Below are 24498 nucleotides of genomic sequence, written 5' to 3'. Positions count from 1 at the left end.
GGTGAGGTGAGGTGAGGTGAAATAAGATAAAATAAAATAGGATAAGATAAGATCAAATAGGATAAGATAAATACCACAAGTGCTAGTGATATAACACCAGCTCAGCTGTATGAGGAAAATACCTCCAGAACATTTGAACGGGAGCATGTCTATGTTCCCCGGGTCCTTTGTTCCCCGGGTTCTATATTCCCCGCTTTGATTGATTGATTGATTGATTGATTGATTGATTGAAAATGTTAGACCACCAGCCCTGATTCCAAACTCTAACCTTAACCAGTTCGAAAGAGGGCCTAAGCTTAACCAGTTCGAAACAAGGCGGACATTAATAATTAATAAAATAATAAAAATGTATAACATTTTCAATCTATTAATCAATCAAGCGGGGAACATAGGACCCGGGGAACATAGGGATGATCCCATTTGAACCTGTTTGAGGAGTGATGTGCTTTCCTGATAAGACAAACACAACCATATGAGGAAGATCTGGATGGTTTCGCCCGTATGACAAACACAACCAGGTATGAGGAATATCTGGATGGTTTCGCCCGTATGACAAACACAACCAGGTATGAGGAATATCTGGATGGTTTCGCACGTATGACATACACAACCAGGTATGAGGAAGATCTGGATGGTTTCGCCCGTATGACAAACACAACCAGGTATGAGGAACAGGGGTGCAGTGCTCATGCCACGCGGTACCACACCGATCCACCTCCTTTCTGAGCAGAAGCACGTGCGTGCACACAAAAATGCGTTCACAACTTTCACTCGACTCATCGTGCCGTGCGCCAAGTACCGGTACTCACCTGGCTACTTGTCTTTGCATAACAATAGCATAACAATAGCATAACAAAGAACGAGAAGAGCAAAACCAAAATACAAGCCCTGTACCAATTGGTGGGGGTTTGCTTGCGCTGTGGAACCTCTCACTATGTGACAAATGGTCCCGACTGGAAGGATGAGACATTTCTTAAGTTGTGCTTCAGAAGGAAACTGTCCTCTTGTAAACTGTAAGTTACATTGCTAATTTAGTTTGTATTTACTTTTCTAGTTTAAGTTAATTCAATTAAAGAAATTGTAACTACAATGTATCTACAATTACATTTAAAACATTGTTTGTTTTTCAACCATATCTGTTGACAATATAATTTCTTTATATATTGAAGGCTACATCCTGCTACCTTTTTCAGCTTCTCTATTTCAAGGCAATATTTACAAAAACTAAACTAAAACTAGTAATTTCCTATACAAACATGTTTCCTACTATTTATGCATAATAATCAATGTAATCATAATGCTGGTCGGAGCTGTTCTGTGCATGTGCGCACGTGCATGTGACGTCATTAACATATTCGGGGCCAACCATGTGTATATATATGTTTCGGCGCCATGCTTAAAGGGCCAACCACGTATATATACGTGGCAAGGTTGTTTTGGCTTTTGTTCCATTGTAATATCCTACTCAATGTCACCGAGCGGCACTGCAGATTTACCCTACTCTTGGAATTCGGAAAATTGCATTACCGGCCAGATCCTCGTAGGGGCGCTGTCTTGATAATGCAGTGTTCCCTGTTACAGACCGGTGTTTTTTTATTTTATTATTATGAATGGACTTTTCTGTTAGCCTAAAGCTATGCGTGTAGCCGATGGCCTGGAATAGTTTTTGGGACGCTGAATTCAGTATGCAGTAAAGGAATATATCATCAGCCAATGGACATATGGATCTACCAGATGGCGATCGATAACTGGGAAATCCTTTTTGCAGTCCAACCGGCCACAGGTAAGAGCGATTTGACGTCAATTACAGCCTTGCTCTCATAGCCATCCACCCGGTCAGCGAATGAGGCTACTGAGGCTAATGCCGTTATCGGTAATCAATAATCAGAAATTACGTCCCCCCCCCCCCCCCCCTTTCATGCATTCATGGTGGACCATGATACCGACAATGTGCATTTTGAGTTTTAACTCTAGCTTGTCTATAGCCGAAACGCCATTCGATTTAACGTTATTAACTTAGCACCCTATATCTCGCATTCCAGGAAATACCCCTGAACATTCTGCTATAACGTTCATATTCAAGACGCTATAAAATGGGAACGTATTGATGAAATTTTTTTTTATTTAAGGCATATTGAAGGGACGGTTTATAGTGTCAATTGGCAATGAGAATGGACAGATAGCAATAATATAAAGTATAGATTTAGCTCTACAAACAGCCTCACGCACAATGAAAGGTTGTTATGAAATGCTGGCCGTATAGAGTGGGCCCTGTCTAATCCCAATAGCCCCGAATATGTTAAAACACAGTGCAACCACTTATGAAATCACCACTGCACCACTGATGAGGAAGCAGCCCAATCCCACTTAAAAAAGCAGCCCAATGTCACTGGGGAATGAACCCAGGGCACTCGCATGGAAATAAATAAAATAACTGGTAATCAAGTTCAATATTCAATATTTGATAACCAAAACCCCCCAAAAAGCATAAAAAGGGGGGCCCCCGCCCAAAAAGGGCCCCCAAAAATCGGCTTGTGCGATGCACGCGCTCGCTTTGCACGCACACAGGTCTAGTGCCCTTTTCAGCCTTTGAGCACCTGCCCCTCTAAAGTCCTGTGCACGTCCCTGTTACAGGGTAACATATAGTTTGGCAAATATTAAACTAAGTTAATTTTTCAATATAAGTCTTGTAATGTATGAATTAGTAAATAAAATATAGTATGTTCTGATGATTAAATAGGGGTGGGATTAAATACGTGTATGCTTCTTCCCACTCCTTTTCAAATATGTAAATGACAAAAAAATATATATATATATATTGAGTTTGACTTTTTTGTTTGTTCTTTGTTATTTAAAAAAGAAAAATGTATATACATTTATTATTTGAACGGCTTAAGGCTATATATGTACTTGATGTTTGTTTGTTATGTTGCATATTTGAAATAAACTTCAATCAAATAAAAAATTATTAAAAGCTTACACAGATAACCAGTAAGATACGTTTGAAAGACTTCCGGTATGCCGTTAAGAGGGCACAGACGCATAGAAGACCGCTCTCCCGGGCGAAATATAATTCTTCCACTTTAAGAATTCAATGAACACAAATATCTAAATTAGGGATGCTCGATATTGGCTTTTTTACCGATACCGATATTCCGATATTGTCCAACTCTTAATTTCGATACCGATACCTATATCAACCGATACCAATATATGCAGGGTTTCCCCCCAAAAAAACGGAATAATTTCAGGGGATGCATTCAAAAGGCTTTCTAAATGTAAGCATTATCTGTGCAAAATATGATAATTAAAAAAGTAAAAATTAACATTACATATCTCTTGTTGTTGAATTAAACCAACATGCATACTTTTGACAATAAATAAAATAAGAATTGGTTCTTACTTGCTTGCCTGGGTAAATAAAGGTTAAATAAATGTTTAAAAAAAAAATGTTATTGTTTTTTTTTCTTTTTTTTACCGATACCGATATTTTCCGATATCACATTTTACTGCCGATATCGGCCGATAATATCGGTCGGCCGATAATATCGGACATCCCTAATCTAAATCAAAAGGTATATGAGTGGAAGAAGGAAACGGAAGGACCGAAAAAGAAGGGAAAAAAACGTTTAAAAACTCGAAAACGAGACCACAGAGGAGTTCAACATCGAAGCTAACGTGATCGCTACCTTAAACAAAATGTGGCAAGATGACAACGTGCCGACAAGTCAGGAGAAGAGCACGGAACACGAATATACAACCAAGGAGCTGGTGCCGAGAGAAGCATGCATTAAAAAAGCACTGAAGATAAAAGGAACCCGCTTCCAGACTCCACACTCCAACATGAAGATCCAAAGAAGTACTGGAAGGAGGCGAGGAGGGAATCGGGGCCTCAGGCGCCTCAGAGCGCAAGAGACTGGACGAGCCGACGGCACCAGCACCAGGCAGACAGAGGGGCCGCTGCACTGAGAGCGAGAGAGGGGCTCAGCGAGTATACACACATCCTTAGAAAACAATGAGAAAGAAACCATAGGACTCCTCTTGTTTCTGTGGTCATGGCAATGTTTACTAAGTAGGGTAAGGTAATTTTATTAGCGTAGGTTTTCTTTAGCAGCCAACGTTGGACCAAGGGATGGAGGGGTTTCGGATAGACGCCTCGTCACACACCCTTAGCGCAGGGCCCCCCCCTAACGAGGGGCTCTCCCTCGCACACCAACAGGGTTTATGCCAAGAGGAGCAACCCCCCTCGCTTGGAGGTCGAATTCAATAACGTGTTAAATGTTATATGTTAAATGTTGGGAAGAATGTAGGGTACGGGAGGCAGCTAACACATAACTGGGAAATGAATGTCAGGACCATAAATGGACCAGAGTCCAGACCAAACAAGAACGAAAACGGATATCCCTCATATACCAATGCCCTGTCCTGTGAGTCTTGTTTGTCTTGTGGTGGTTGTCTTATTCTAGAAAAATTTGTAGATTGGCTATGCAAAAAACGGAACATCATACTGTAAAGAAAAGAAAAGGTTGTTGTAAAATGTGAAAAGGTGATTTTGGAAAAGAAAAGGAAAATGTTTCAAATGTTTATGCACATTTTCGTAACCACTGAAAAAAATTGTAAATTGTCTATGAAAAAGCGGAATTCATACTGTAAAGAAAAATTGTATATGCAAAAATGTGAAAAAGTGACTTTGGAAAAGAAAAGGAAAATGTCCATGCAAAAATGTAAAAAAAAAAAAAAAGTGACTTTGGAAAAGATGTGAAAAATTAACCAAAATAAAGAGTTATAAAAAAAAGATACGTTTTAAAAAGAAATTGAAAACAGCATTGAGACAAAAATAGATAAGTCAACTATCTGAAGTTTTTTGGGAGTGGGGAGGCTACTCTGGTGAAAGCGGTTGAAAAACGTGTTCAACTCGTTCAACTGCACAACACATGAATGAGGGGTGGAACCATTGGCTATTTGTGTAACTTTGGTTTGTCCCTTTTTGAAAAGGCAGTAAATAATTACACTAGTAGCTACTCCTCCACTGCAGCTGCCCCGTAATCTAACCCTAACTAACCTTACTGTCATGCACTTGTCCTAATAAACTAACCTACACTGTAACACGCAACACTTTGATGAACATTGTTGCTCAGCTGATAGAGTTGTGCCCTTCCTGATGGCTTGTCGTACAGAACATGTAAGTCGCTTTGGATAAAAGCGTCTGCTAAATGACTAAATGTAAATGTCTCCTGTCCTCCACCCAGAAGGGCATCACCAGGTAGGAAAACATTTTCATATTCTCAGAATGGAATATTCAACTAAAACACAGAGGAGGCTGCTATTGCCTTGCTCTGGTACTTTTCAATTAAAAATGACAAACTAGGGAAAAAAACTATAAAAATGTTTTATCTTGTTATATATATATATATATATATATATATATATATATATATATATATATATATATATATATATATATATATAATGTTATTGTTATTGTCGGTTGATCTGTTAATTATTATTATTATTATTATTATTATTATTATTATTATTATTATATATTTTTAAATTGATTTTACTCCTTCAATTATTCTTTACATTATTTATTATTGTGTTCTGGTATGTCGTGTTGTATGTTATGTGAAGAAAAAAAAATTCTCGCTATCCACAGACTGCTCTGCTATAAAGTCCACACCCGAGATGACTGTCAAATACATAAGAGTCTTACTTACTGCCAGTCTACTGAGCCTCGCCATCACCGCCTGCGTGTTGTTGGGAGGACACAGTTTGCTCATGGACAAGTATTCTGAGATTCTGAACGGAACCACACCTTGTGCCTGTCATACATGCATATCAGATGACAACGAGAAACGATTCAACAAATCTATTGATCTCTTTTTGACAAGAGAAAACAAGCATTCGGGGAACGCCCACGTGTGGTGGAAGGTAAGCGACACGTCTTTTGTACAGATACCCCTGTGAGTCAGTTTCATCTCTATCCTCATATCTCTATACCCCTGTGAGTCAGTCTCATCTCTATCCTCATATCTCTATACCCCTGTGAGTCAGTTTCATCTCTATCCTCATATCTCTATACCCCTGTGAGTCAGTTTCATCTCTATTGATTGATTGATTGATTGAAAATGTTATTAACAGATTGCAGAATGGGTACAATACAGTACAGCTCAATACACACAATTGTTAAGGGGATGCAGACCGTCTTGTTTACATCAGTACATTGGAGGGGGTTGGGTTTGGACATTTACAGGGGCCAGTTTTGAATTGCAGTCTCCCGTAGGTGCTCTTTTAGAGTGGTTTTGAAGGTGGGTAGTGATGCACATTCCTTTACAGCTGTGGGTAGGGCGTTCCACATTGGCATAATAATAATTGCGAAACGTGTTTAGTCCCTTGTTTGAGCCGAATCTGGGTTTAACATGATTTGTTGAGCTTCCTCTGGTGTAGTGGTTGTGGTATTCACTGACCTTTGGGAAGTATTTTGACATGTACATGGGTACCTTAGTTGTGTAGTGTATCTTGTAGACCAGGCCCATTGCAAGTTGCTGTACTCTGTCGTCTACTCTAAGCCATCCTAAGTTGTCAAAGTGGGCAGGGGTGAGGTGGGTTCGTGGAGTAAGGTCAAGCAGTAGTCTGACCAGTTTGTTTTGTGATGTTTGTAATTTTGTTTTTAGCGCCTTTGAGGTGCTTTGGTACCATGAGGTGCAAGCATAGTCGTAGTACCCTTGAATGAGTGCTCCTGCCAGAGTCGTCAGGGTATTCTTGTTTACCAGAGAGGAGATCCGGTACAAGAATCTAGTTTTTTGGTTGACTTTTTTTATTACATTGGATGCCATTTCGTCACAGGAAAGATTTGTCTCTATGATGGAACCTAGGTATGTAATTTCATCTTTCCTTGTGACAATATTGTCACCCACTGTAACCGAGAAGCCGTCGGTCTTGCTGAGTTTGTTATTTGAACCGAAGAGAATGGACTCTGTTTTACCCATGTGTAATGATAGTTTGTTATCAGCGAGCCAGGTGCAGATTTTGCCTAGTTCAGAGGGTTTTTTCAACCTGTAACTTGTTCTTGTCAGCAGGGCTGAGTCGTCCGCAAACAGGAACAAGTTGCAGTCACAAGCTGACGACATGTCATTTGCATAAATTAGGAACAGTAGCGGCCCTATTATGCTTCCTTGTGGAACACCACAGCTCACTGGGAGGGGGGGGGGATAGGGTACCGTTTACCTCCACCATCTGTTCTCTCCCCTCCAGGTAGGATTGCATCCAGCTCACTGATAGACTATCAAAACCAATTGCTTTTAGCTTGTCAATCAGAATGGAGTGATTGCCAGTGTCGAAGGCCTTTTGTAGGTCCAGCATGACCATGCCGCAGTATTTGCCTCGGTCCACCTCTTGTTTGATGTGGTCGTTCAAATAGAGAAGGCATGCGTCAGTGGAGTGGGGATGTTCTGAAGCCAGATTGGAATTCGTAGATTAGATTTTTTTCTGCAAGGTAATTTTCGACCTGTTCGTATACTATTTTTTCCATGCCTTTCGAGATGGAGGTAAGAATAGAAACAGGGCGGTAGTTGCCTGGGTCTAATTTGCTGCCCTTTTTGTGCAGGGGGGTTAGTCTCGCAATTTTGAAGTCTTTGGGTACGTGTCCCTGTTTTATGGAGAGGTTTATTATGTGTGTGATGACTGGGGTGATGGCGGCTGCTGAGTCTCTGAGGAATTTGGAGGGGATATTGTCATGGCCAGTGGCCTTTTAGGTTGGAGGGCGCTCAGTTTTTTGAGTACCTCAGCTGTTGTTACCATTTCTAGTTTGAAATCGTCTTTGCGGACCCCTAGGTTATTGTAGTAGGCTATGTTGTGTTCTACGCCAAAATGCCCTGAGTGGGAGGGTAGTTTATTTACCAGTGTTGTGGCTATGTTTGTGAAGAAAATGTTTAAGTAATTGGCCACATCCAGCTTGTCTGTGATGAGCGTGTTGTCCGTCTTTATGTTTATGTTTGAAAATCTAGTTTTAAGTGTTTTACTGCAGCCTAGTTGATTATTGAGTAATTTCCAAAGTTCACAGGGTTTATTTTTGTTTTCCTCAGTTTTGTCATTGATGAAATTCTTTTTTGCAGTTTTGATCATGGTGTTTACGTCATTTCTTAGTCTGTTTCTTAGAATTTTTTGTTCAACCACGTGGGCTTGGAGTTCCCTGTTTGAGCTTTTGGTAAGCTTTGTCTGACTTTTATGAAGTTCCGAGCATTTTTTGTCTCTGGTTTTCATAGCGGTCAGTATTTCAGTGTGCATCCATGGCTCAGCGCGATTTTTAACCCTGGTGGTTTTTAGGGGTGCCGTATTGTTGTGAATTTGGTTTTTAATCCAAGCCATGTTTCTTCAACCAGTGTACCACTGAGCTCATCTGACCAGTCCATGCTCTCCAGTTCTTGGTTAAAGGCCTCTAGAGTAGTGATGTTAAGATTCACCGATTCGCATCGGTGCACCGGCATAAACTTTCACGATGAGAGTGCACCGGTGGAATAAGTGCGCATTGGCTAGAATTCAGGTTGAACTTGCGATGCATCTTGTTGTAGCGTCTTTGCATCGGTCAAAACCGATTCATTCATATAATTTCCTCTCATCCACTTCTGTCAGCAGTGCACTGCACACAGCAGATACTATCTTTGCTTCGCTACTACAGAAGGCGAGAGCCGCGTCACAGTTATCAACAAACAGTGGAAGTCGAGACATGAATTGAATTGATCAACTGGCTAACGCTAAACTACAGTATCAAACTAACTAACGTGACTCTGCAACACCAGTTCCATTAGTGAGGAAATTGGGGAGGGGTATATTGACGACGCTTGACAACAGACAAAGATAACTTCACATTTATTGGCAATTCGTTTCTTTATATCGCTTCCTCCAGCCAGGTTCAAACTGTGTTGTTGCCAAAATGCCATCATGGTGTGGTTAGCTACGGAGTCAAGTTGATGGCTTAGATTCATCAGGCTGGTCTTCAATCTATGTTTGAAATTATTGAGAGAAGACGATGAGTTGGCAATATGTACTGTATGCCCTCAGAGGTGATCCGGGATTTACTCATTTTGATCTAAACAATGTTGTAATGTAGGCTAATCGTGGATTTATTACAAAATAGTTTTGACCCTCCCCCTCCCCTCCTGCACACTATGGGCTAGATCCACAATTTTCATTCAATCAATCACCGTGCAGATTTATTGATTGAATGAAAATGTTATTAACAGATTGCAGAATGGGTACAATACAGTACGGCTCAATACACACAATTGTTAAGGGGATGCAGACCAGAGAAAGACTTGTCTTGTTTACATCAGGGTCCCCCATTTTCAATTCATCATGAATTATAAGTAAGGGTGCAACTTGCTCCGTGCAATCCATTCTTTGTGGATTTAGCCCTCTGTGTATTGAAACCACATGTCTTGTTTGGTTTGTGTCAGCGTTTACAGCCTGAGAGACACAACGTTTCCTACGAAACCGCTGTGGAAGAGCTGTTCAACTTCTTCCCAAACAATTTGAGCTTCATGGATTCAAGCCCCCGGCGCTGCAGGACGTGTGCCGTGGTCAGTAATTCAGGGAACCTGATTAAATCACACTACGGAGCCCTCATCGACATTCATGACGTCGTCATAAGGTAAACCATAGACACGTGGTTCTCGAGGAGTGGGCTGTAAGCAGTGTTAATTTAGTCAATGAAAATGATGACTAAATATGGTCGACAACGAAGCTTTTTCCCCTGAGGACGTCACGTTAATGGAGATCATGTGACACTAACGAGACGAAATTATTCATGCAATGTCGTTGACAAAAAATGACGACACAAAATGTAGTTTGCAAAATAACATCTTGCTAAACGTTTATTCAACTTCAACGTCAACACTGTTTACTTGATACTTGCTAGCTAACAGGAACTTGTTTGCCGACAGGAAAGTAACAAACATAATTGTCCGTGGTCTTAGGGGCACCACTGTTATGCTTGGGGTGTTGTTTCCCCCCGGGAGATATGGGAAGACGGACCGGATGTTACGTTGTTGTTGTGAAGCTAGCGTATTAGCAGGTAGCTGTGTTGTACTGTATATGAGAAGGTAAGTATCAACTTGTAAAACCCCATATAAATAAAGCACCATACAGAAAAGGAAACTCTCCACTTTCTTCCCTACATTACTGCATGACTGATCGCTACATTAAATAGCTTACATAAGTCTAACCAGCTAGCATCGGTAACTTTTTTTTGTTTAGAAAAAGCTCACCCGGGGCAGCTGGGTAGCGCAGCGGACTAAGCACCTGCCTACCACCGCAGAGACACTGGTATCGAATCCAGCTGTCAGCGGTACCTCCAGCTTGGTCGGTCGTCCATACTAACAGGCAGTGTTAGCGGGTGGGAAGCCGGTGGGGGATGTATCCTGGTCGTTGTAAACAGCGACTCCTACAGGTCGGTCGGGGCGCCTGCTCAGCGAGGAAGGGAACTAGGGGGAGGTAGTGTGATCCTCCCACGCATTACACTCCCCCAGTGAGAGTCCTCGCTGTCAGGTGAAAAGAAGCGGCTGGCTGACTCCACATGTATCGGAGGAGACATGTGATAGTACTGTATCTATCAACCCTCCCTAGGCAGGCAAGTGGGGGGGAAATGCGCGCAACGACCAGGAAGGGAATTGGCATAACGACTAAATTGGGATGGGAGAAAAATACAGAAAAAAGGGGGAGAAAAAGTAGAAAGAAAAAGAAGAAAAAAAAGCTCACCCCAACATATGAGGCTGTAACTGAGTGGCGAGACTAAACAAAAAAGACTAAAACAAAAATGCTCAGACCTGTAGTTGACTAAAACTTGACTAAACGAAAAATAGATAAAGGTGACTAAATATGATGAAAACGAAAAAGAGCATTTGAGACATGAAAATGAAAATGAAAAATAGCTGACGAAATTAACACTGGCTGTAAGGAACCAAATAGCACCTTGAAAATGTAAAATGTCAAATGTCAAATTTTTTCATTTTTTGAATTCATGAAGATTTTCTTTCTTCTATCATATCTCTGAGGTGAACGTAGAATACAAAAACGGTAGAAATACTTGATGAATTGAAGTTATAGGACATTAGCAGTCGGGCTGCAGAGTTTTGGATTAGCTGAAGCCTCTCTGTGGTTTTCTTAGGAGACCTGTGAAAAGTGCATTACAGTAGTCTAATCGGCTAGATATGAATGCATGAATTAGCTTCTCAGCATCGTTTTGATTAATAAATGGTCGTACTTTTGCTATATTTCTGAGATGGAAGAACAATGTTTTCGTCACTTTGTTAATATGAGAATTGAAGTTCAGTTCTGAATCTATGATAACCCCGAGACTTGTGACCTCAGATTTGATCCAAGGGGTTAGTCCTCCCAGGTTCTTTATTAACGTTTCTTTTTTTGTTTTGGGGCCGATAATTAGAATTTCAGTTTTGTTCTCGTTTAGTTTCAGGAAGTTCTTACTCATCCATTTATTTATTGCCAATAAGCAGTCTGTAATGGAGTTAATAGCTGTATCATTTGGTTCAGCAGATATGTACAGTTGTGTATCATCCGCATAGCTATGGAAACCTACATTATGTTCTCTGATGATATCACCCAGCGGTAACATGTAAAGGGAGAAGAGTAAAGGACCTAAGCAACTCCCTTGTACAACTCCATAGTTGTCGTCATCTCAGACATGTGGCCTCCTAGTTTAACATAGAATTTCCTCCCTCTGATGTATGTTTTAAACCAGCTTAGCACATGTTCTGAGAAACCGACAAGGTTTTCAAGACGATCGATTAGAATATCGTTATCGATTGTATCAAATGCTGCACTGAGATCTAGCAGGATAAGGATGGAGACCTTATTCTTGTCAGAGTTTAGTCTGAGGTCACTGATTATTTTGGTGAGGGCAGTTTCAGTGCTATGATATTTTCTGAATCCCGACTGAAATTATTCTAAGATGTTGTTTTCTTCAAGAAAGGAATTAATTTGAACTGAAACTAGCTTTTCAAGTACTTTACTAATGAATGGTAGGTTAGAGATATTGGTCGATAGTTTGCCATTACATTACTATCCAAGTTAGGTTTTTTAGTAATGGCTTTAATTATAATAATTAGTAATTATGGTGTATCTCTCTCTCTCTGTACCTTAAATTATGACATAATATCTCTCTCTCTCTGTACCTTGCATTAAGACGTATCTCTCTCACTCTTTGTTCTTTAGAATGAACCAGGCTCAGGTCAAGGGATACGAATCGGATGTTGGAACCAAGACAACGCTTCACATGATGTATCCTGAAAGTGCCATTGATTTGGACAAGAACACCCATCTTGTGTTCGTTGGGTTCAAGGTGACGGACCTCCGATGGCTCGTCAGTGCCTTCACCACGGGACGCATTACAAGGTGAGTCTATGGATGTATCATTTGCATTATCAACGAATTACATCGACTGGCGTGAAGGATTGTAAACCAAACAAATCTACCCTTTAGTTTACTGGGCGACAGTGGCTCAGGAGGTACTGTAGAACGGTCATTTCGTAATCAGAAGGTCCCCGGTTCGATTCCGGCTTCTCCCGGTAACGTGTCAAAGTGCCCTCGAGCAAGACACTTAACCCCTAACTGCTCCAGAAGAACAGGCTGCATGGTTGCCTCTGCCGCTGGTGTGTGAACGTGTGAGTGAATGGGTGAATGTGAGGCATAACTTGTAAAGCGCAGGGACCTGGTGGGAGCCTTCAGTGACTGGAGCGAACGGAACGGCCTTCTCCTGAACGCAACGAAAACCAAGAAGATGATACTGGACTTTCGCAGGTCGAAACCACCTCTGCAACCGGTCAGCATACGAGGAAACGACATAGTGACGGGGCAGACGTACAAATATTTAGGTGTGCACCTGGACGATAAGCTGGCCTGGGCTGCAAATGCGGAAGCGCTCTACAAGAAAGGACAGAGCCGGCTGTTCTTCCTTAGGAGGCTCAGGTCTTTTAATGTGCATGGGGAAATGTTGTTCATGTTCTATCAGGCAGCGGTGGCAAGTGTGCTCCTCTATGCCGCTGTCTGCTGGGGTGGTACCGTAATACCACGGCCAGGGATGCCAGGCGGCTGGATAAGCTGGTCCAAAAGGCTGGCTCAGTGGTGGGGAGGAGACTGGACCCACTGGGGACCGTGGTGGAGAGCCGCACGCAGAGCAAGCTGCTGGCCATCATGGACAATACCAACCACCCTCTCCACCACACCCTGGTGGGGCAGAGCAGCAGTCGCAGCGGACGGCTCATCTCCCTGCACTCACGGACTGAGCGGCATAGGAGGTCCTTTGTCCCCACTGCCATCAGACTGTACAACAGCGCAATATAGTGCGGGGGACCTTGACCTCTGACCTGTTCCCCACACACCTGTTTTTACACCCGTTTAATTTTTTTACCTGTTTTTACACCGGTTTTTATACACATGTTTTTATACACCTGTTTTTACCTCACCACGCTCTTATTTGTTATTGATATATATGATTTAATTGAATTTTATCATGTGCTTATTTTTTTTTCATGATGCAGACATAAGCGAAACTGAATGTGAACTGTCAACATCTGTATGCTGTGTGACCTGTGAGATACCCTGAATTTCCCCAAGGAGATTAATAATGTATCTATCTATCTATCTATCTATCTATCTAAAAGCTCTATATGAATGCAGTCCATTTACTATTTTACTGTACTTTACAAACATCTCGCCTCTCCCTTTCTTTCCTTCTCCCCCTCTCTAAACCCTCCAGGTGACGGTCCCACAACCTCTGTGTGTGATATTAGGCGTGTTCGAGATGGGATAGGCGGACGCAGATCTGCGCAGGTTTTACTACGGCCTCGCCAAGCGCGTTGCATGACGGTTAGAATGTTGTCCGACTTGCTCTTAAAATCTGACGAGACCAGGCGCGGAACTCTCACGGGAGCGAGCCAAGCACAGCCTTCAGAGCGAGGCGCCACAGTACCTCTCACTCGGCTGCTCCCGGCTGGGAAGCGACTTGCTACGGTCGCGCAAAGCGCCTATTGGCACGTGACAGCCAGGGAGTTATGAGACGTTTGATTGATTGAAAACTTTATTATGTTATGCGTTATCATCATATCATCATGATAAACTTCAAGCTGTCGACACACAACATACACACATGCGTCGTCTGTTTTGCCTCAATACTGTATATATAATTCTGTTTTGCCTCAATATACACAGTATACATATATATATTGATGCAAAACAGAATTATTCAGCAGTGTGTTGTGTGTGCGTGCGGCCAGGAGCGTGCAACAAGATGGTATACATTATGGTATATGAATAGTGTATTCCACTATAGCAGTATATGGTGTGCTGTACATTTGAATCTGATCTAATTTTGCACACGGCCATCGCATTATAATGAGCTGGACAGGTGTGTAATGTGTGTGTGGTGACGTGAAAGCGTATCTGCCATGCTAGGCGAGAGGCTCTCGTTAAATCGGAAGTGTCCGCCTTTTTAACTCCTCCCCCGGCTTCACTCGGCTACTCTCGTCTACTTTCGAGGCCAACCGAAATCCATCTCGAACATGCCTATTCCTGTTCGCATACCCTTAGGCATGTGTTCTTCATGTTCTTCATGCACTGTGTTTGGCCCTCATTATACCGACCACCAAAATACACATCAGTATTTCTGCAGGAATTATCAGAGCTAATCTCAGTTGGTATCATTCAGATTCAGATTCAGATTCAGATTACTTTATTCATGCGGCGGCCGGGTAGCACAGCGGACTAAGCGTCTGTCTACCACCGCATAGACACTGGTATCGAATCCAGCTGTCAGCGGTGCCTCCGGCTTGGCCGGCCGTCATACTGACACAATTGGCAGTGTCAGCGGGAGGGAAGCCGGTGGGTGGTAATCTGGTCGTTGTAAACAGCGACTCCTACAGGTCGGTCAGGGCGCCTGCACAGCGAGGGAGGGAGATGGTGAGGGTAGTGTGACCTCCCACGCGTTACACTTCACCAATGAGAGTCCTCGCTGGCAGGTGAAAAGAGGCTGCTGGCTATCTCCTATGTATCGGAGGAAGCATGTGATAGACAATTCGAAACTGGCCCCTACAAATGTCCTAACCCAGTTGTACAGTAAATGACCAAGTATGGCTTTGTCAGTATTCCAATGTACAGTGTACAGTGTCCCCCACCTCCAATGTACAGCCCCCCACCCCACCTACCCAACCTCCTCCAATGTACAGTTTCTACGTCAAATGTATATACATATACATATACAAATGCCAGACTCAATTTATATAGCTGAACTGGTGTGGATGAGCTAAGGCTATTACGCCTACAGCCTTTCATTTCACAGTAAAATCATATAAAACTTTTCAAAAGAAACGGACACAAACATCTCCATACCTGTGTGACACACATCCGATGTACAAAGGTGTTGTGTGCTGTTGCTTGTTTTTTTTCACCTTCTGACAAACACAATGACAAACCGTGAGCTGTGTGTGTGTGAATACACGTAATGAAAAAGATTGTGTGAATATAACAATGAGTTATGCAAGGTTTACTTACAATTTCAATTATATCAATTTAATTTACCCCACAAAGGAACATAGAACTGATATTACCATTAATCAGATTATTAAACATCTAATTAAACATCTTATTAAATATCTTTTTTATCCTCAGGCACAACTATTTTGGTGGCCAAAGTAGTTCCAACACCCACAAAGTATCATTGAAATCTTCAACGATGCTTTTTACATTGTCCACTTCAGAGCTATAGAAAATAAATTCAGATTTATAACCTCTATTCCAAACAATATGATTGATTATTTTCCAGGTCCTTTGTATATTATTTGCACTGTCCTCTAATATTTTATTGTAGTATTCCTTCTTCTGTACTCTAATAATGGACGTCATTACATCAGCTGAGCTCTATGAAACTGTCATGGAATGTACCTCCTCCACTTCCTGTATATTGACCCTATACCCACAGCATTTTTAAACAAAATATTCTAGAGTATTTCAATCAATCAATCAATCAAATCCTTTATTTAGCATCATTGAGATTAAAATCTCTTTTTCAAGAGCGATCTGGCCAAGCAAGGCAGCAGAAAGTTTCAACATAAAAAAGAACATCACAATAAAATACAGATAAAACATTTACATCAAGCTCCAATTTCGTAGAGTTCGTAGGATTTTAAAATGGCTTTGAATTCTCCGAGGGTGACCAGTCCTGGTAATTTTAGGTCCTCCTGTATCTTGTTCCAAGATGAAGGAGCAGCATATTTAAAAGCCCTTTTTCCCAATTCAGTTCTCATATGGGGAACTTCCAGTGTTAGAGCAGCTTGAGAACGAAGGGCATACTTATATTGCTTTGTGCACAGAAGCACACTTAGGTACGAGGGAACCAGTTTAAGCAGAGCTTTGTGCACCAGAGAGAGCCATCGAGAAAATCGCCGTATTTGTAGAGATGGATAACTTGCAATGGTATATAGGGTGCAATGGTGCACTCGATTTCCACATCCCGTGACAAAGCGTAAGGCAGAATGGTACACAGTATCAAGCTTTCTAAGGTACTGATCAGGTGCATACATATAGAGTAAGTCACCATAATCGAGTAGTGGTAAGAAGGTGGTCGAGATCAGGTGACTTCTCACTTTAAGTGAAAAACAGGACCTGTTTCTGAAAAAGAAGCCGAGTTTAAGCTTCAGCTTTGACACAAGTTTGTCTATGTGAGATTTAAACGTAAGGTTCTCGTCCACTGTAATGCCTAGATATTTGTAGGAAGCAACCCTTTCGATGTCAGTCCCTCCAGCAGTAACAAGTGTGGGAAGATCAGCTGGGAGTCTCTTCCCATTTGAGAAGAGCATAAACTTTGATTTGCCAGCATTTAACACTAGCTTAAGCTGGGTAAGATGTGACTGAACAATGTCAAGTCATGTCTTAAATATTATAAATACATCGCTTCTGAGAGGCATTTTCCCAGGTGCATTATCGGCCTACTGTTATTATCGGCCAATATTGCCATTAAAATGTAATATCGGAAATGATCGGTATCGGGTTTTACTTTTTTAATGACACAACTGTTACACAACATGCACATTTTATACATCAAACTCTTCAGCTACTTCTCCTCTCACTCAAAATGTCAATATGAGAGATGTGATGTATAGTTTTTGAGATATTTATGTTTGTTTGGCACAACTCGCAATAAATGCTGTGGCTTTCGCATTTCTGAGACGACCCTGAAGATGTTTGGTCTATCGGCGCACGCTTGATGAAATCATCAAACTGCATCATCACTTGCAGCATAACAACAAGACTGTTAGTGGAGTCGCTCACTATGGGCTAGATCCACAAAGAATGGATTGCACAGAGCAAGGTGCACCCTCACTTACAATTCATTATGAATTGAAGATGGGGGACCCTGATGTAAACAAGACGAAAGTCTTTCTCTGCAATCTGTTAATAAAATGTTCATTCAATCAATCAATCTGCGCGGTGATTGATTGAATTAAAATTGTATTAACAGATTTCAGAATGGGTACAATACAGTACGGCTCAATACACACAATTGTTAAGGGGATGCAGACCAGAGAAAGACTTTCGTCTTGTTTACATCAGGGTCCCCCATTTTCAATTCATAATGAATTTTAAGTAAGGGTGCAACTTGCTCCGTGCAATCCATTCTATGTCTTTGATTTGGAATTATTTCAAAGTGTCTCCAGATATTAAACTTGCCATTTAAGTTAAGGGACAACTGGGTGGGTGTTTTCAGTGTCGCCTGTTGCTTCTGCACAAACGTTGCCTGTATCTCCCGATGATTCTTCCTGAGGTGGGCAAAGTGACTGTAAAGCGGAGGTTATGCGAGGAGGAACCAAGACGTCTTCCTTCAATACTTCAAATGTTATCTCCCACCTCAGCAAGAATCATGCGGAGATACACACAACATTTGCACACAAAAAAACACACACACAGAGAGACACACACACACACACACAAATAGTATGTTTTTCATTCAAATCCCTTTACAATTAAATGTTCTTGTATCATTTCATCCAACAGAACATACCAACGTGTGAAAGCAAAGATAAAGGCTAACAAGGACTTGGTGAGTCAAACAGAAACAGGTCTTCCATTTTGACCAATGAGTCACAAATAACTGCTGTAGTGGGTAAAGGGTTAAAAGTATATAAAAGGTAAACAAAATATAGAGATATATCAGTCCAATGACATTTCCATAGGTTAACTGTTGATTCATAACCCACACAGATTTCGGTCCTCCATCCTACTTTCATGAAATATGTTCATCAAATTTGGCTGAGAAAGAGGGGAAACCAACCATCCACTGGCTTCCTGGCTGTGATGCTTAGCATGCACATCTGTGACGAGGTAAATATATTATATTATATATAGAGACCTGTACTGTGTAACCTTGTCATGAAGAAACATCACTTCTTCAGCAAACTAACTGGTGTAGTTGGGACCGGATTGAGCTGAATAAGAGGAAACCCTCCCATCAGTGGCCAGAGGGACTTAAAAGATATTTGTGGCAAATCATTAGTCAAATAGACAAATGTAATCTCATACAAAGTTTAAGTCCATGCTCCATTCATGTAACATTGTCTGTCTGTCTTCCCAGGTCAATGTGTTCGGATTTGGCCCAGACAAAGATGGAAACTGGAGCCACTATTGGGAAAAACTGAAAAACAAAAAACTGAAAACTGGAGGACATGATGGAATGTTTGAGTATAAACTTATTGTGGAACTGTCTGACAAACGAAAGATACATTTCTTTAGAGCAGCCATTCTCGACCTGTGGTACGCATACCGCCGGTGGTGCTTGGGCCCCCTGCTGGTGGTCCTCATAGTAGGGATCTCGCGATGTTTTTCAAAAATGAAATAAAACTTTAAAATCAATTGTAAAACATGTTGTACAGTAATACTATCAAAATACTACAACGAATGAAAATAAGATTGAGATCATTTAAATTGGGGTTTAAAATAAGTTCTAGATTTATTTGGTTGTTTTTAGATTTAGAAACAAAAATGTTTTTGTATGTTTGTATTGAGTTTGGCTTCAGAGGTAATGGACACAAACTGATCCCAGTACAGTGTTTAGTGTTTAGCTTCTGCTGACCTGGCTCTCTCTGTGTCTCTGGAGTCTGACCGGAGCATGGCTCTCTCCTCCTGGCCACAGCACAGGCTGATCCACCACCGTCCCCAGCTCCTGCAGGGTGTGCACCTGGTACCGGGCCCCGCTGTCCTCTGGCGCCGGGGTCAGGGGGTCAGACACCTCCTGCAGGGTTGGCACCTCGTACAGGGTTCCTTCCCACAGACATTGCAAAATTTAATTCAAGGACTTTTAAGTACTTTTCCAAGCACTATTTTTCATTTTCAAGGATGACACTCGAAGGATACAATTCACTTTTAAATGCAGGGGGGTGGGGGGTCACAGAAGAGAAGCGGATCTGTATTTACTGTGGTATCGATATCGAGAATGAGTTTCATTTGATGTTTTATTGTCCACTATACTATGAGTTGCGTAAAAAGTTATTTGACAGGTGTAAAAACCTTGAGTTAATGTGGTTTAGTGATGCAGATAGACTAAAATGGATTTTGTATCACAGGGTTTTTGCACTTGCTGAATATTTAGAGAAAGCTTGGGATAAACGCACGGAAATAACACATGTGATGTATTTTGGCCTCTGATGGTGTGCACGGTGTAGCTTAGAAACCATGGGAAGTGATTGTTATGTTCAATTGTTGTTTTTGGTGTCTTATAATCCCATAAGGGATGGGTCGTCCGACATGACACGAAAATAAAATGTCATTCATTAATTTGTTCATTCATACAGAATTATTGTACATGCTATCATACAGAGTTATATGGGTAGACTATAGTATGATGTATAGGTAGTTATGATTACAGTGTGAGGCAGTTGTAGACAGTGAAAGCAGTAGGCAGATATTAATTGAGTATAGGCAATACGAGTAGTAGTGAGAGTAGCAGTAAACTGAAATGATGTAAACTGAATGAATGAAAACTTTATTTAACAGATTGCAGAATGGGTACAATACAGTACGGCTCAATACACACAATTGTTAAGGGGATGCAGACCAGAGAAATACTTTTGTCTTGTTTACATCAGGGTCCCCCATTTTCAATTCATAGTGGAAATTCAACTGACTAAAGATATTCTGTAGACCAGCATTTATTTCTATCTGTCTCGGGGCAAGTAAGCAAGCAGGCACCTCTTCAATCATAAGAAGACCAGGGATCACTCAGAAATATCCCAGGGACACCCACCGGTCCCTGGACCTGAGTTTCAGAAACACCAGAGCCGGCTCCATGCTGTGGACCCTGATGTAAACAAGACAAACGTCTTTCTCTAGTCTGCATCCCCTTAACAATTGTATGTATGGAGCCGTACTGTATTGTACCCATTCTGGAAACCGGTAAATAAAGTTTTCATTCATCATTCATCATTTTCATTCATTCATTCATTCAATCATTCTGTCTGAGGCAACGGTTCATGTCACTGACACACTCTGACCACTAGAGGGCAGCATGATCCTTCAAACCAGTGACAGGCCCCGTTACTCCACTTGGACCACCCTGGAAGTAATAACTAGTTTAGGTCAGGGGCGGAGCTAGGGGGTGGCTACCTGGGCTCAAGCCCCGGATGTATTCTGAAAAGCCCCGAATCTATTTAATTTTTTTTTTTTTTTTACAATTCATCATTGTTACATGAAAATATGTTTGCACCAGATTTAGCAGAAGCTAATTTCCATCTGTGGTCTATCCAGCTGCTAACTGTATTTGAGTGAGTTAAGTCTTGGTGTTATGGTAGCTTTAAATCACAATCAACAAGTTGACAAAAACTTAATTCTTCCACCTTAGAAACATAGCTAAAGTACGGCCATTTATAAATCAAAAGGACGCTGAAAACCAGATCCATGCCTTTATCTCAAGCCAACTCGACTCCTGTAATGCACTCCTTACCGGCCTCCCGATTAAATACGATGATAACTATTTTATTGCAATGCACTATTGCATTATTTTATTCTATTTTACTAACTATTTTATTGCACTGCACTATTTTACTTTGTATCAGTGAATCATAGACGCCTGGCCATAAGAGCATTCGGAGCATCTCTGCTCTCCCACTATTGAACTTGGGGGAGCAAAGGTATAATCTTGCTCCACCACTTTTTGATTATATGAAAAATATGATATATCCCCCCCCAATATATAAATCTAACCATAACTACGTTATGGTTAACTGAGTTTTATAGTGAAAAGAGCAGCTTTATTGGTCAGGATTGAAGGCTCTATATTGCAGGAAATTGCACGTACAGGTTCATTAAATTCAAATAAAATCTGTCGTGGAGGGGGTCGTGCCTGAGCCCCTCCAAACCACCCACTGTCTGCCAAAAAAATAAATAAAAATTAAAAAAAATGTAAAAAAAAAAAAAAAAAAAAAAGGGGGGCCCATCTGGGCTAAGCCCCGGATCTCCTACAATCCTAAATCCGCCCCTGGTTTAGGTCCTTCTGAAACTCTCTAAACTGATGATGATACAGTAGAGTGAGCACATGGAGAGCAGCGTTTCTTTAAACCAGGCATTCCTAACCCCAGGTCCTACTGCAAGAAACAACCACACCTACACTAAGTTTACCTTTCTATTTGGCCATAAGAGTTGACCCACCTTTCATGAAGCTGACATCAATATGATGGAAATTCTAGCGTATTATAAGTAGAATCAGATTCAAGTTACATGAAAAAAAAAAAAAAAAAAAAAATATATATATATATATATATATATATATATATATATATATATATATATATATATATATATATATATATATATATATATATATATATACAATATGTGTGTATGTGTAACAGAGTTTATTGTGATTCCACTTGTCAAGGAAACTAGGTAACAGGTGGTAACTATACCCCCCCCCACCTACCCAACCTCCAATGTAGTTTCTTCCCCCTCAAATGTATATACTCTCTTTTTTAAACAATTTTTGTATCACAAACAGTACTGTATTTGTAAATCTGGTATGTCATAAATGTATAGATGTAGTAGCAGTACTGTCTGTCTGTCTATCATGTATGTCATATATGTTATGATGAATTGAAAATGGGGGACCCTGATGTAAACAAGACGAAAGTTGTGTGTATTGAGCTGTACTGTATTGTACCCATTCTGCAATCTGTTAATAAAGTTTTCATTCGTCTCGAAGTCAACTTCCTGTCTTTTTAACTTTCTATCTATGGCTTGGGGGTGAAACATGCACTTAGAATCACCAGAAAGGCTTTCGAAATAGTGAAATGCCATGTTGGCCTCAATATTTTCAAAACAAATTATATGAAAAGGTTATGAAATGAACAAGAATGTGATAAAAATATGTAATAAAAACGGAGCTCAACGCATACATTTGATCGTAGAAATCCGTTTGTTTCCCCAATACCAAGATGGCGGCGTTCTCATGACGTCAGAGTGTCTTCGAGAAATTCATTCATCACACGAGGAGAATGAGCCCGTGTGGGCGGTGTTTGTTTGGGTGTGTGATGATGAGCAGCCGACTACGTAACCTGACTGACCAGGATGTTGTGTGTTTTGTCATTTCGCAGAATAATAAATCACCCGAGAAGCAAGTGTCTGTCTTAATTATTACACAACGCAAGTAAAAGTTGGTTATTATAATGGTGCCGCGACCGTGCTTCAATCTGGAATAGTCATCATCGAGTTCCAGAATATTCCTACTGGTGTTGCCAGCTGCGTGATTACGATATCTAGCCGCATTTCTCGGAGACGCTCTCTGATTGGCCACTGACGCGTTTGCCCAATCCGTGACGAGCTGCCTGTGTCTTTGCCCATTTCCACGTCAAACAGCCTGCAAACTACCTGGCGTTCTATCGCCATGCTCTAAGTCTAAGACAAACTCTAACCTTAACCAACTTCGAAGCGTAACCAGTGTAGAAACAGGCGTCGGCCAATCAGAGAGCGTCTCCGATAAATGCGGCTTTGTTTCGTAATCACGCGTTGCAGCTGAGTGGCTCGCGCTCTCAACAATCACTAGCGCAGTGTTGCACATTCGCCACATGGTGGCAGCATTGGATCATTTATCATCAGATTGGAAACGAGTTTGAGTTTTCGCTCTTTTGTAGCAATAGCGTAGTACCGCACATACGCCACAAGGTGGAAATGATGATTTATTTATCAGAACGAACACATCATTGTGTGTTTCATTCGTTTTGAATTGATTGATTGAACATTTTATTAACAGATTGCAGAATGGGTACAGTACAGCTCAATACACACAATTGTTAAGGGGATGCAGACCAGAGAAAGACTTTCGTCTTGTTTTGATTGATTGATTGAAAACTTTATTAACAGATTGCAGAATGGGTACAGTACAGTACAGCTCAATACATACAATTGTTAAGGGGATGCAGACCAGAGAAAGACTTTCGTCTTGTTTACATCAGGGTCCCCCATTTTCAATTCATCGTAACATATGTGACATACATGACATACCGATAGACAGTACTACATCTATACATTTATGACATACCAGATTTGCAATTACAGTACTGTTTGTGATACAAAAAGAGTCCAGAAAGAAAAGAGTATATACATTAGACGTAGAAACTGTACATTGTTTACATCAGGGTCCCCCATTTTCAATTCATCATAACATATTATGACATACATGACATACAGATAGACAGTACTGCTACATCTAGACATTTATTACATACCAGATCTACAAATATACAGTACTAGTACAGAAATAGTCTAAAAAGAGAGTATATGAAACTGTACATTGGAGGAGGTTGGGTAGGTGGGGTTGGTGGTTGGGTGGGGTGAGGGGGGGGGGACTGTATACTGTACTGTATTGCAATGGGCCTCGTCTACAAGATACACTACACCACTAAGATACCCATGTACATGTCGAAATACTTCCCAAAGGTCAGTGAATTCCACGACCACAACACCAGAGGGAGCTCCACAAATCATGTTCAACCCAGATTCGGCTCAACAAGGGACTAAACACGTTTCGCAATTATGCCACAACAATGTGGAACGCCCTACCCACAGCCGTAAAATAATGTGAATCCCTACCCTCCTTCAAAACCACTCTCCAAGAACACCTACACGGGTGGCTGCAATTAGAAACTGGCCCCGGTAAATGTCCAAACCCCCACCCACCCAATCCCCTCCAATGTACTGTTTCTTCCCCTTCTAATGTATATATTTTTATTATCTCTCTCTTAAACAGTACTGTATATTTGTATGTCATTAATGTCTTGATGAAACAGTAGGCCTACTGTATATCTATGTCATGTATTGTCATAAATGTCTTGATGAATTGAAAATGGGGGACCCTGATGTAAACAAGACGAAAGTATTTTTCTGGTCTGCATCCTCTTAACAGTTGTTTGTATTGAGCCATACTGTATTGTACCCATTCTGCAATCT

The 24498-nt window shown here is 41.1% G+C and overlaps 1 protein-coding gene across 3 annotated transcripts; it reads left to right on the top strand.

Annotated features, from left to right (window-relative positions):
- Positions 1 to 914: 914 nt before the first annotated feature.
- Positions 915 to 19836, top strand: LOC311230591 (CMP-N-acetylneuraminate-beta-galactosamide-alpha-2,3-sialyltransferase 1-like). 3 transcript variants are annotated; one of them, XM_084316914.1, is made up of 8 exons: positions 5005 to 5263; positions 5657 to 5931; positions 9456 to 9649; positions 9975 to 10100; positions 12229 to 12408; positions 18061 to 18106; positions 18268 to 18387; positions 18638 to 19836. In XM_084316914.1, the coding sequence occupies exons 2-8, from the start codon at positions 5686 to 5688 to the stop codon at positions 18899 to 18901; spliced, it is 1176 nt and encodes a 391-aa protein (XP_084173040.1). In that variant the 5' UTR covers positions 5005 to 5263; positions 5657 to 5685; the 3' UTR covers positions 18902 to 19836. The 3 variants fall into 3 exon arrangements, with proteins under 3 accessions (XP_084173042.1, XP_084173040.1, XP_084173041.1); XM_084316916.1 differs by lacking the exons at positions 5005 to 5263; positions 5657 to 5931 and adding an exon at positions 915 to 1013; XM_084316915.1 differs by lacking the exon at positions 9975 to 10100 and having other exon boundaries at positions 5006 to 5263.
- The last annotated feature ends 4662 nt before the right edge of the window (positions 19837 to 24498 follow it).

The sequence above is a fragment of the Notolepis coatsorum genome, assembly GCF_963971535.1.
Source record: "Notolepis coatsorum genome assembly, chromosome: 6".
NCBI lineage: Eukaryota > Metazoa > Chordata > Actinopteri > Aulopiformes > Paralepididae > Notolepis > Notolepis coatsorum.
This window is presented reverse-complemented; position numbering and strand designations above follow the sequence as displayed.

What these genes read in the sequence shown, in the direction of transcription:
- LOC311230591 (XM_084316914.1), top strand. Translation starts at nt 5,686, where the DNA reads ATGACTGTCAAATACATAAGAGTCTTACTTACTGCCAGTCTACTGAGC. An exon ending in TAAAGGCTAACAAGGACTTG is followed by an intron (nt 18,107 to 18,267) that starts GTGAGTCAAACA and finishes TAACCCACACAG; the next exon opens with ATTTCGGTCCTCCATCCTAC. An exon ending in GCATGCACATCTGTGACGAG is followed by an intron (nt 18,388 to 18,637) that starts GTAAATATATTA and finishes CTGTCTTCCCAG; the next exon opens with GTCAATGTGTTCGGATTTGG.